Source organism: Asparagus officinalis, chromosome 9, assembly GCF_001876935.1.
Source record: "Asparagus officinalis chromosome 9, Aspof.V1, whole genome shotgun sequence".
Classification (NCBI taxonomy): Eukaryota; Viridiplantae; Streptophyta; class Magnoliopsida; order Asparagales; family Asparagaceae; genus Asparagus; species Asparagus officinalis.
In genome coordinates, this window is record NC_033802.1 from 18,644,232 (window position 1) to 18,657,540 (window position 13,309).

Below are 13,309 nucleotides of genomic sequence, written 5' to 3' on the forward strand. Positions count from 1 at the left end.
GAATGAGATTAAAAACACTGAAGTATATGTTTGGACTTCTGATGTGACCTTGGCTCTTTTGCTTGTGCAATGGCTCAATTGTTATCACAATAGAGATTCACTGGACTTGCAATGCTTCGGACCACACCAAGCTCAGAGACGAACTTCTTTATCCAAACAGCCTCCTTTGTCGCTTCTGAAGCAGCAATGTACTCAGCTTCTGTTGTAGAATCAGTAACTGTCTCTTGCTTAGAACTCTTCCATCTCCTCCATTGAGGCAAAACACGTATCTAGATTGCGATCGAGAGTCATCTTTGTCAGTTTGGAAGCTTGCATCGGTGTAACTAGTCACAAGGAGTTCTTCCTCACCTCCATAAACAAGAAACATATCCTTAGTTCTTCTTAAGTACTTGAGAATGTTTTTGACAGCTATCCAGTGACTCTCACCTGGATCTGACTAGTATCTACTCGTGGCACTCAATGTATATGATACATCTGGGCGAGTACAAAGTATGGTATACATGATAGATCCAATTGCAGAAGCATATGTAATCTTACTCATGCGGTCCCGCTCATCTTGTGTTGTAGGACATTGATTCTTGCAAAGACTTATACCATGTGACATGGGTAAGAAACCTTTCTTGGAATCTTGCATGTTGAACCTATTCAACACTTTGTCGATAGATGTACTTTGGTTTAATCTAATTAACATTTTCGATCTATCTCTATAGATCTTTATCCCTAATATGTATGTTGCCTCGCCTAAATCTTTCATTGAAAAACTATTTTTCAATGAGGACTTTACCGATTCGAGCATAGGAATGTCATTTTCGATCAATAGTATGTCATCTACATACAAGACCAGAAAAACTAGTGCGCTCCCACTAGATTTCTTGTAAACACAAGGTTCTTCTTCATTTTTGATGAAACCAAACTCTTTGATAACTTCATCGAAATGAATATTCTAACTCTGAGATGCTTACTTCAATCCATAAATGGATCTTCGAAGCTTGCACACCTTCCCAACATTTTCTGGACTGACAAAACCTTCAGGCTATGTCATGTACACATCCTCAGTCAGGTTTCCATTAAGGAAAGCTGTTTTGATATCCACTTGCCAAATCTCATAGTCATAATATACAGCAATTGCTAGGATAATCCGAATTGACTTAAGCATAGCGACGGATGAAAAAGTTTCATCATAGTCTACACCATGAATTTGTTTGAAACCCTTTGCCACCAATTGTGCTTTGTGAATGTGGACATTCACATCCATGTCAATTTTCTTTTTGAATACTCATTTACACCCAATAGTTTTTATTCCATTGGGCAGATCAACCAAGTTCCAAACTTGATTGTCATATATAGATTGCTTTCGGACTTCATGGATTCAAGCCATTTATCGGAGTCTAGGCTCGTCATTGCTTATTGGAAGGTTGTAGGTTCATCATTGTCTAACAACAAAATGTCGTGTTGTTCCATCATAAGAAACATATACCTCTCAGGTACGCAACATGACCTTTCTGACCTTCGTGGGGCTGGTGCCTCTTGAGCAGTTTCTACAACAGTTTGTAGATCTTGCTCAGTTTTAAGAGATGTTGGAGTATTTTCTACTGGCTGTCGAACTTCTTTGAGTTTCACTCTACTCCCACTAACTCTTTTGGAAAGAAACTCTTTCTCCATAAAGACACTATTTCGGGCGACAAATACTTTGTTTTCTGCCTTATTGAAAAAGTAGTACCCTTTTGTTTCTTTTTGGTACCCCACAAAGAAGCATTTATTTGATTTGGCTGTGAGCTTATCAGACGTCAAACGTTTTACATAACCTTCACAACCCCATATTTTGAGAAAAGATAAACTAGGACACTTCCCAGTCCATATCTCATATGGTATCTTTTCAACTGCTTTTGATGGAGCCCTGTTCAGTGTGAACACAACTGTTTCTAGAGCGTATCCCCAAAAGGATAATGGAAGATCTGCTTGGCTCATCATTGATCGAACCATGTCCAACAAAGTCCGGTTCCTCCGTTCGAGACACATCATTCCATTGTGGTGTCCCTGGTGGAGTAAACTGTGAAACAATTCCATATTGTTTAAGATGAACACCAAACTCTTGGCTCAAATATTCTCCTCCACGATCTGATCGAAGAGTTTTAATTGTTTTTCCAAGTTGATTTTGTACTTCACTTTGAAACTCTTTGAATTTTTCAAAAGCTTCAGATTTGTGCCTCATCAAATAGACATAACCATATCTACTGAGATCATCTGTGAATGTGATGAAGTACTAAAAACCACCTCTGGCAATTGTACTTAATGGTCCACATACATCAGTATGTATGAGAGCCAACAAGTCATTCGCCCTTTCACCAGAACCAATAAAAGGCGACTTAGTCATTTTGCCTAATAAACAAGATTCACATGTATCAATTGATTCAAAATCAAAAGAGTCTAGAAATCCATCTTTATAGAGCTTCATGATGCATTTCTCATTTATGTGGCCTAAACGACAATGCCATATGAAAGTGGGATTTGTTTTAAGTCTTTTGGTATTTATGTTATAAGTGGATATTTTAAGATTTAGATATAAAGTCCATTCACTAATGGAGCACAGCCATAAAACATATCATTGAAATAAAATGAACAACTATTGTTCTTAAATCTAAAATCAAAACCTTTCATGTAAAAACACGAAACTAAAATGATATTTCTATTTATGACAGGTACATAGTAACAATTACGCAATTCTAAAACTAATCCTGAAGGTAAAACTAATGAAAAAGTTCCTATGGCTAAAGTAGCAACTCTTGCTCCATTCCCAACGCGAAGTTGCACCTCGCCCTTCGTAAGCATCCTACTCCTTTTGAGAGCCTGCATATTTGAACAAATATGAGCTCCTAAACCGGTATCTAATACCCATGAATCAGAATTAGGAGTGGTAATGTTAACTTCAATAACATAAATACCTAAAGTGGAAGTCTCACTTCCCTTTTTCTTCTTCAGATCTTCCAAGTACTTCTTACAGTTTCTCTTCCAATGACCTGGAAGTCTCACTTCCCTTTTTCTTCTTCAGATCTTCCAAGTACTTCTTACAGTTTCTCTTCCAATGACCAATCTCATTGCAGTGGAAACATATCTTCCAAGTACTTCTTACAGTTTCTCTTCCAATGACCAATCTCATTGCAGTGGAAACATTTCGCATCAACGCATGGACTAGGTTTGGACTTTCCATTGGGTTTAGGCTTGCTACTGGAGTTCTAAACTTGAGGTTTTGCCTTTACCCTGAATCTTTCCTTTGCCTTTCCTTTTAAAGCTCTTTCCTTTCTGAATCATCATTATTTCTGTAGGCTTCTTCTTGATATTTTGCTCTGCTGTCTTTAGCATCCCATGCAGTTCAATAAGCAATTTCTCCAGACCATTCATGTTATAGTTCATGATGAACTGGTCATAACTCAGCGGCAATGACTAGAGAATAATATCAACGGCCAACTCCTTGGCAAGAGGAAAACCCAACCTTTCTAGGTTCTGAATATAACCAATCATTTTGATCACATGAGGGCTAACTGGGCTCCCTTCTGCCAACTTACATTGGTGTAATGCCTTTGTGGTTTCGTACCTTTCAACACGGGCTTGCTCCTGAAACAGATTTCAGAGTTGTACAACCATCTCATAAGCTGTCATGTTCTCGAACTGCTTCTGAAACTCTGAGTTCATAGTTGCTAGCATGAGACAGCTAGCATCAAGTGCATCATCAAGGTGCTTCTTGTAAGCATCCTTCTGAGCACGAGGAGCAGTAGCAGATGGTTCTTCAGGAGGGGGATTCTCTAGAACATATTCTTTTCTTTCCTGCTTGAGAACAAGTCTCAAGTTTCTGAACCAGTCAATAAAGTTAGTTCCATTTAGCTTTTCCTTCTTAAGGATCGATCGTAGTGTAAAGGTGGATGATGAATTACTAGCCATTATCTACAACAATAAAACCATACAACACATGTTTAGTTTATGTTTATGTATGTAAACTCTTATTAAAAAATTAATAGGAGATAGATCATTGCCTAAGCTGATTGTGAATCAACTGGCTAGGTAAGGTAAACTTTGTGGGAGGTTTTTCGAGCGTAGCTCGTTCCTTAATTAAGTAACCACAAATGTTTCCATGCTTAACCTCTTACCCTTACCTTAGACACCAGTTAAACACAAAAACCACTCAAAACTAGATCCTCCCACTACATGTGTCTGTAAAGAGTATACTAATAAAAGACATATAGTGGGCCAAGATCCATATTTCGCTAGGTACAAGTGAGCTTTGGCATCACCTCTTGAACCTAGCTATTTAGGTAAGCAACTCCTTGCTAATTTCATCTTATGTAATTCTTGGTTGTCGAGTGACATCTCATGCCTCCCAACACTATGCCTCAAGGCCCAAAATCATCTTATGTAATTCTTGGTTGTCGAGTGACATCTCATGCCTCCCAACACTATGCCTCAAGGCCCAAAACCGTTTTGATAGCCTTGTTAAGTTAAACCTCTTTCTCTTAACCTTAGTGTCCGACACAAATTCCATTCATATTAAGATGGCTAATGGTGACTTGCTTTGGCAAGCCCACCATATAACAATCAAAATCTTGATGGTTATGAAATTGGAAAGGCATCAAGTAACTTAATTTTTCTTTAGGGACTTCCATAATTAATTCTAATAACAAATTATGCAGGAAATAGTATAGATATCATGAGCATAATTAAATGCAAAAGACAAAGTGAAAAAGAATGTCTTTGATTAGTAACTACCCACAACAAGATTTCTCTTGGCAATGTCTATCATTATAATCTTTCATGCTTCTTAATTAAGCTATTACAATAATAACTGAGTTCTATGCATAACAGATCATCAAAATAGAAGGATGGGCATATAATTTACATCAATAAGCCTGCAAATAAGGTTAATCACAGAATCTAAATCTATTCATGATGGCTTATGCATTGGATCTATTCATAATCAAATATATATCAATTGTTTTAAACAAATACATATATATCACATATATATAGAGTATCTAGACCTAAATCTACATAGGAGGCTCTGATACCACTGTTGGAAAGTAGGCAGACTAATATGCAGTAAAAACAAAATTTTTAACCACATACATCCTAAGATCCATACGTAGAAGAAGATCCAAGATAGAAAATTACCTGAAGCGTGCAGATAAACAACGAAAACTTGCGTACTCGTTGAGATGTTGCGCGGCAATTGAAGCGACGCCTCTACTAGTATCCACACGAACTTGTTGGAACTCCGTGCGTCAGTGTGCTAGAACTTTGAAGACGGTGGCCTTTGGAGTTTCTCTCTCTCCCTCACGATTTCAGAAGCATGGTGGGATGATCAAAAAGAAGGTCCATCTCATGCCCCTTTTTATAGGACTGTGAGGTAGTTTCTCAAACCGTAAAGAGATCGGTATTCCAATCAGATGGTTTCTCAAAATATAATTTGTTCAAATCAAATCATATCTTTAAACCGTGATTGATCATATCAATTTGATTGCTAGGAGATAGGTTCATTGAACTTGGTCAGTATTTCTTTCAAACGTGATTAATCAAATCAATCCTTATCCAATTACCCGATAGCCTCACAACTAATCATATCTCTATATGACTAATGATTAATCAAATCAATCCTTATCCAATTACCCGATAGCCTCACAACTAATCATATCTCTATATGACTACATTTATGCGAGCTTTTCTTAATAATGTTCCAACATGTTCTTGTGTGAGACCCAATAGGTTTACACGATATTGGCAGTGAGCCAAAATACTTTTTCGGCCCACAAGTCATAAGTGGACCCTAGCAGGACATTATGACTACCCAAATCATGTAAAGGTCATCTCAGACGAAACCTAGTCCACAATGGACATATGTCGGTCTCTTCATCACTAGATATCTTGATTGAACTCAAGGCAAGAAGCGTGTCAACCTTATACAGTTCAACCTTTAATTTCTCGCAGTTGAAGTTAGACTGACTTCTCAATAGTTGACTCTCAACTAATTAGGCATGACCATGCACTGTCTCAGTCTATCTTCTTCGAGGGGCCCAGAGATATCATACTCTCATTTATATGAGAGGGACAAATTCCATCTTGACCATTCACATCTCTCTGCATGATTTATAGCATACCCGATTGATACCTTTATTATTATCCGTTTAGGGAAAATGTTTGGTAACATCAAAGTATACAATCATCATGTAGGAAACCGTGATAATCTCAGGTCAAATGACAGAACATAACCATTGTATGAAACCTACTGATGACACATATAATCCATGCAGTGTTTCATAGCGGGTCAGTCCAATATCATGTTCATTAACATATGTCCATGTGATTGACTTGATATCTCATATCCATGATCCGTGAAACATGATCATCAATCAATCCACACACTGCCTATAAAATCATTAGTGTGCCAACCAATGACAAAAGACAAGGACTATTTAGAATAACATCATAATCTAATTACAGAGTTTCACGTTCAAGTCACATACTTAATGATCCATAATAAGTGATTTATTCAAGGGACCGAATAGCAGATTATTCATAGAAGTTACATAAACATAAATTAAACACAATCATCTCTATGATTGGTCTCTAGGGCATATCATACTAACAATAGCCCACAAGGAATTCTTTAGGGAGTTGGTCGTAAGTTCAACCAGGACGCTCAGAGCTAGACATCTCGTATGAAGAAGGATGAAAGGCCCCAAGATGAGCGCTAAACTGTTGATGTCAGTTATCTAGCAGCAGGTTTATTTGTAGATTAAAGTAGAGTTAGGGTCCTCAAACCCATTCAGATGACTGACTTTGTAGATTGCTATTCTTCCCTGCTCATGAAGAACTTGTAGGAGGCCAGAGTTGGGATCTCCGGTTGCTCCTCTGACGATCAAGTCAGTATATGAACTTGAGTGGAAAATTGTGAGATGAAGAAAATCTCAAAGTTGTGTGAAAGACCCTGAAAGTTACCTTGACATGTAAGGCTTCCTTTTATATAGGATCAGAAGGGCAGATATGTAACTTGAACCGAGTCCAGGGAGACAGGTGACTTAGCAGATAGCTGACATGTGTTGGCTGCTGGAGAGGATAGGTCATCCAGATGGTTAGTGCCAAGCGACAACAGCCGCTTGGTGCTGACGGAGCCTGATAAGTCATAAAGACTTTTAGGGCTGGAGTAATGATGATTTTTGACCCTGCATTTAACGTGATGGTGATTGGCTGTTGATTGGAGACTTGAGGAAGACCGCCTTTCTACTCGGCCTGGTGAGAAGGGACGACTCCTTGTGAGAAGGGCGAGAAGTACCGCCTCTTCAGGTTTCCGGTGGAGGGCCAACTAACACTGTTTTTTTACTCGGCTACGTAATTTGCTAGCTGAGATAGTGGGCTGAGTGTGGAGACTTGTGGTCTCGATCTGATAGGTAGGTCTACAAATACCGGCTTTCAAGTCGGCCGTGTAAGTTGTCAATTTATAGAGTGGACTGCAGTAGCGGTTCGAGTCGTGTGTGCTCTAATCATGTCTAATCTGGCATGGACTAGGATGCGTGTCGACAACTCAAAAAAGATTAACGCTAATTATTTGTAGGCTATAACACTTTTGATTAACTATATAAGTACGTAGACAAAAAATTATTTTATTTTTTCACAGAAAATTAAAAAAAATTCACAATAAGAAAATCGACCAAAAATAAGTAATCATAATATTTAACCTTGCGCAAGTATGTGCTTTTAACCTAGTATATTCAAAAGAATAAGTTGTCTTGAATTGAATTTCCTTCCCACATCTTCATAATTGACAGTATTACAACTTTTTCATTAAAAAAAAGAAAAGAATTACAACTTTTACAGTCACCAATGGCTTTATTCTTTAAAAATATGTTCATATTTTTTTTTCATTGTAATTAACCATGGCTTCATTATAGCAAGGGTTCTTTTGTCATTTATCATAACAACGCATTACACAGAGTCAACCTTTAGAAATAGGGGGAGAAAAAAGAAAAATTTAGGATAGGAGATCTAAAGCCATCACTTATGTAATTTTTGCATGTAGACCTCTAAATCAAAATTTTTACTCTTTTAGTCTTATGCAGTATGTTGCCAAAAGACAATTTTCTCTTTTTTTGGCTGTAAAAAAGTTCAAAAATGTTCACTGAAGAGATCTATCAATTTTTTTGGTTTCCTCACTTGCTTTGACCCAATGGTTTTTTATCTGCTCGGGATTCAAACACGGGACTAACCTCTTATGGTACATCCCCAACAGGAGCGCAACAGAGCGTTACACCATTACGTCATCCCTGTGGATTAGAGATCTATCCATAAACATACCATTAAATGGTAAATTCAAAACTACAATGTTAAAGGGACAAATTTTCAAAACCAACCGTTTTAGGAATTTAATTGCAAAAAACGACCGCTTTCGATAATAATTGCAAAAACCGACCTGTTTTCAGCCCAGCGCTGAAAACAGGTCGGTTTTTGTAAAAAATTCTCCGAAACATCACGGGAGTTCAACTCCCGTGAAGTTTATTGAGAAATTAAACTTCACGGGAGTTGAACTCCCGTGAAGTTTAATTTCCACTTAAAACTCCACGGGAGTTGAACTCCCGTGGAGTTACAGTCAACCATTCCAGAGAATCGAGTCTCTGGCAAATTGTGACTGCAACTTCACGGGATTTCAACTCCCGTGAAGTTGGCACAGTCCACATTCCTGCCACGCACAGCACCTCGCACCACCCTCCCCCTCTGGAAATCTTGGCCTGAGCAACTTCACGGGAGTTGAAATCCGTCGAAGTTGCAGGTCCACCCGCGAAAACCCCCAGCTCGCCCCGCCGCTGGCTCGCTGCCGGTTTTGTTACTTTAACATAGATATCATATATATGCCATCTCTATACCTCTAACCACACCACCCACCCCCCCCAACCCCCACAATATAGTACACATGCTTCAACGCATGCAATATATCACTGCATATATCATCGTGCCAACTTACTTTGCAAACAACTAATACTACATGGTTCAACCATCGAATTAACACAACGATTATGTATACTGAACATAATTTAGCTCTTCAACCAAGTTTACTGTATTTGAAAATTCCCAGGAAAGTTACAAAATTTACTCACAATAAGTTCAAATCACCCAATATAGCTCCTCCCTTCGCCTCCTCCCTCTCCTTGCCCGCTCTCCCCCTGCTCTTCCCCGCCCCCCCCTCGGGTTCCCCCTCGCTTGAAGAGCACCGCAACTATCCGCCCTGACCGTATCCCGGGCGTGTATGAAGCTGCGAGTGCCGGCTCGCATCGCATGCGCAAGTAGACGGCATAAAAATCGGCATGCGAAGTGCCGGCTCCATCGGCATGCGAAGTGCCGGCGTCATCATCACGCGGCCGTCGACGTCGAGCGTACGCCCGTCCAAATGAGCGAGACCTGTCCTCACGGCCTGCGAACTCGTCGACGTGAGTCTTATGGAACACCTGCGCTATGCTCTTCTTGATCCTGCTGAGGAGACCTAACGCCACCTGATCCTGAATCTCAGTCACGTGCGCATCAATATCAGCATCAATGCTATCTAAAACACGGACCTGCGTGGTAAACAATTTATTAAGTATCAACTCAATAAAAAATATTATAATTTAGCTTAGAAACTTACGTAATCTCTCTCGTTCATCCCACTAGGGATGTAACTATCTGTCGGTGGGCGTGGCATGTGTCCAGCTAAAGGCTGTGGGTCACGCGTGATCCATCTACGTGTGATACCCCAATACCAACGCATATACGTGGTATAGTCAACAGCTGTGGGCCTCGTATCCTGTATGCAATCCCACCTCTGAACCCACCTGCCTATGTAGTCCGCACGGACTACGGCCCAGTCAGTCCGGTGCGATGTAGGGCGCCGCCGACGATTGATCTGCTCGACAGGATCTGGAATATGCTGAGAGAGTGTAAACTGTCGTAGCACACGGTCCGGTACATGCATCTCTACGATCTCCTAACAGATCAATGGAACTCTGGCTCTCCACAAGTCGGGATTATCTCGGCAGATAGGTGCAAGAGAATGTATATCGAGCTCCGGCGGTGTATAGGGTCTCCACTTGAACTGAAATAAAATAAAACATTTATCAGTATAATACAGAAAAACTATCTTCTTGAGTTTTATATTTACCTGTTCGTGCTGGAGGCCATCAAGCTCATTTCGGTAAAACTGACGGTGACGCGTCACTGATTTGTACTGAGCGTATCGCACGTTATACCTATATGCAGAATAGCGAATATATAAGTACAAATATTCATGTTACAAATGAAATATGTGTGTGTACAATTATACCTGTATGCCAACGGATACTGACCCTCTAAGTCACGGTGCATAAGTAAAGTGGGTCGTCCAATATGAATGCGCTCCCATGACCAAATCTGTATCAACGTACAGCATCCCTTGAATTCTTTATTCTGCATCAGAGATACTCTACTCAATTCTTGATATAAATATGCCAACACCGCACTGTCCCACGATAGTGCGCCGCATATACCAAAATCCTCCAGCAGTGGCAGCCATCGTGCATGTACGAGAGTCTTGCTCGCATCAGGAAATAGTACGCACCCTATCATGTGCAATATGTATGCACGAGCATGAAACTGGAGCGTCTCATCAGAGGCATCCTCTGGTATGTCGCCCTGAAATGTCTGACGAAGCCACGATAGCTTCATCGCACCACTCCTCAAGTCGGGAACCTGTCCAAGTAGCCGGGCACATCCCTCCGGCCAACTATGATCGTCGGTGCCCGTAACTACCGGTCCATCAATCCGGAGCCCAAGTATGACGGCCACGTCCTGTAAAGTGATCGTGCACTCCCCTATATGCATGTGAAAGGTGTTGGTCTCTGGCCTCCACCTCTCAATCAAAGCAGTGATAAGCGGCCAATCAAGCCTGATATAACGAATCGTCGAACACGGTCGAAAACCTACCTGAGCGATCAAAGCTAGTACCCTCTCATCCTCTATGACCCAAGCCGAATGACTATGGGAATGCTCGATCATCGTGAACTCTGGTATGGGCTGCACATAAAACGAGAATCAGTTTTAAGTATATTCATTAAAAAACTACATTAATCGAAGAAATATATATATCTAATTTATTCGTATTACCTCTCCCGAACCAATATGGTCTGAACAATGACTCGCCTGAAGGTACAAAACGTCGGGATTCTCCGGTCCCGGATCCATAATGAATAGACCTGTGATTAAAATATGAGCATATATACAAAGTGCAATGAACACAGTATCATACATAGCATATTACAAATTGGTTCGGACATAGTGCAAAACGCTACATAATACAAATGCATGGGTGAAATGAACGGAGTTGCATACAGAACATATTACAAATAACGAGTATCATACGCTTCAAAGATAACAACTACGAATGACATAGTGCAAAACGCTACATAATACAAATCAACGCCTAATACTAACTGGACACCTATTTTTGTTGTGACCCGGTTGATCACATCTACTGCACTTATTTCTCCTCCTAGCTCCTTCACGCCCGTCATCCATACTATTTCTAATACGCACGGAACGAGGGCGCCCCGCCGATCTTTTATACAATGGTGGTAATATCCGTGGCCCATCTTGTGTCCAATGTCGACTATCGTATGGTGGACGAAAACACTCTTTGTAGGTTTGTTGATAGTTGTATGCAGAATACCAAGCGTCGACAAATTCATAATGTGAAATGCGAGCACCACCCTGTAGGTCGGAGCAAGCTGCTACAACATGTGAACAAGGAATCAATTGTAGTTGCGGTACATTGCAAGTGCACGTACAAGTGTGATCCACCAACATATTGACTTTGTAAGAGCGATTTTCTCTATGGGTTATTCCCTCGAGCACCTCCCATTCATTAAAACTGTATCGTACAACCTGAAAGGACCGAGCTTGTACAATCCGAGCCGCTAGCATTTCATCAACCTTCGGTGTTATCTGGGAGCGCATATTTTCACTAAGTTCTCGACGTCGAACAAAGAATTTATTAAGCCTGTAAAAAGTTTTAGCAACTAGTGCCTGTATTGGCATGCCGCGTGCTCCCCTGAGCACGCCATTGAAGCTCTCAGACGCGTTCGTAGTCATCATACAGAACCGTCAACCGCCATCCTCACATAAAGCCCACTTATCAACATTGTTTGGACCCAAACTAGTTTCGATCCAATCATGTGCGGCTCGTGAAGTGAACTTGATCCTCTCTCGTATTTGTTCATAAACATATTTTTCTGTTGCACAACCGGCTTACCAAAGTAAGTCTTGAACCTGAGCGTTTCCATACTTCTTCTTGAAGTTGTCTCTAATATGTCGCAAGCAATAGCGATGTGCATGTGGTGATGGGAAATGTTGTTGGAGTGCTCTTGGAATTCCTTTCATCCTATCGGATATGAATGTAATCGACCGCGTCCCCACACTAGGGATATGATATCTAATGCATGCAAAAAACCAAGCCCAATTCTCTGTATTTTCAACATCAACCACTGCGAATGCTAAAGGAAACAACCCGCCATCCGCGTCAACTCCGGTTGCAGAGACCTGTCCTCACGGCCTGCGAACTCGTCGACGTGAGTCTTATGGAACACCTGCGCTATGCTCTTATTGATCCTGTTGAGGAGACCTAACGCCACCTGATCCTGAATCTCAGTCACGTGTGCATCAATATCAGCATCAATGCTATCTAAAACACGGACCTGCGTGGTAAACAATTTATTAAGTATCAACTCAATAAAAAATGTTATAATTTAGCTTAGATCTCATACGAATTATCCCAATCCCCGAATATTTTTATCATCGCCTTCCTCCTAGCATTCCAACACTTGTGATATGATACATCCAAGTTGGTGGCTTTATGCACTAAAAGACGGATATCTTTCGGCCTTAGATCAAGATCCTCCCTCAGATGCGGTAAAATCAATCGATATATAAAAGAAGAGGACGCATTCTTGTTATTCATCTCTAATCGAGGATTGCTACAAGTGTGGAGTCCATTGTATGCCGTGATTTTGAATTGCCCACCTACTCTTGCACCCGAGCGTGAATTAAGCTTCCACGGACACCTAGCATTGCCGTCGTGGTGTCCACTATTATCTTCGACATCGTCATCTTTGCGATAGAAATAAACCACATTATAGCTTGTAGTATTATTTTTGGTAGGCCTGAACTTCACATTTTTTGCAATGGAATACGTGCGAATAGCATGGATCAATTTCTCCTTACTCTCGTAAAGATCTCCCTTGATGAATGAGAAGTCCTCGGCCTGTGT

At 40.5% G+C, this 13,309-nt stretch overlaps 1 protein-coding gene across 1 annotated transcript; it reads right to left on the bottom strand.

The window, feature by feature from the left end:
- Window positions 9,147-9,985, bottom strand: LOC109823256. The gene is made up of 2 exons (XM_020389540.1): window positions 9,659-9,985; window positions 9,147-9,590 (listed from the first exon to the last, which is right to left on the bottom strand). The coding sequence occupies exons 1-2, from the start codon at window positions 9,983-9,985 to the stop codon at window positions 9,147-9,149; spliced, it is 771 nt and encodes a 256-aa protein (XP_020245129.1).

Coding starts and splice junctions, on each gene's coding strand:
- LOC109823256 (XM_020389540.1), bottom strand. CDS start 9,985: ATGCATGTACCGGACCGTGTGCTACGACAGTTTACACTCTCTCAGCAT. Junction 9,591..9,658: donor GGATGAACGAGAGAGATTAC/GTAAGTTTCTAA, acceptor TTTACCACGCAG/GTCCGTGTTTTAGATAGCAT.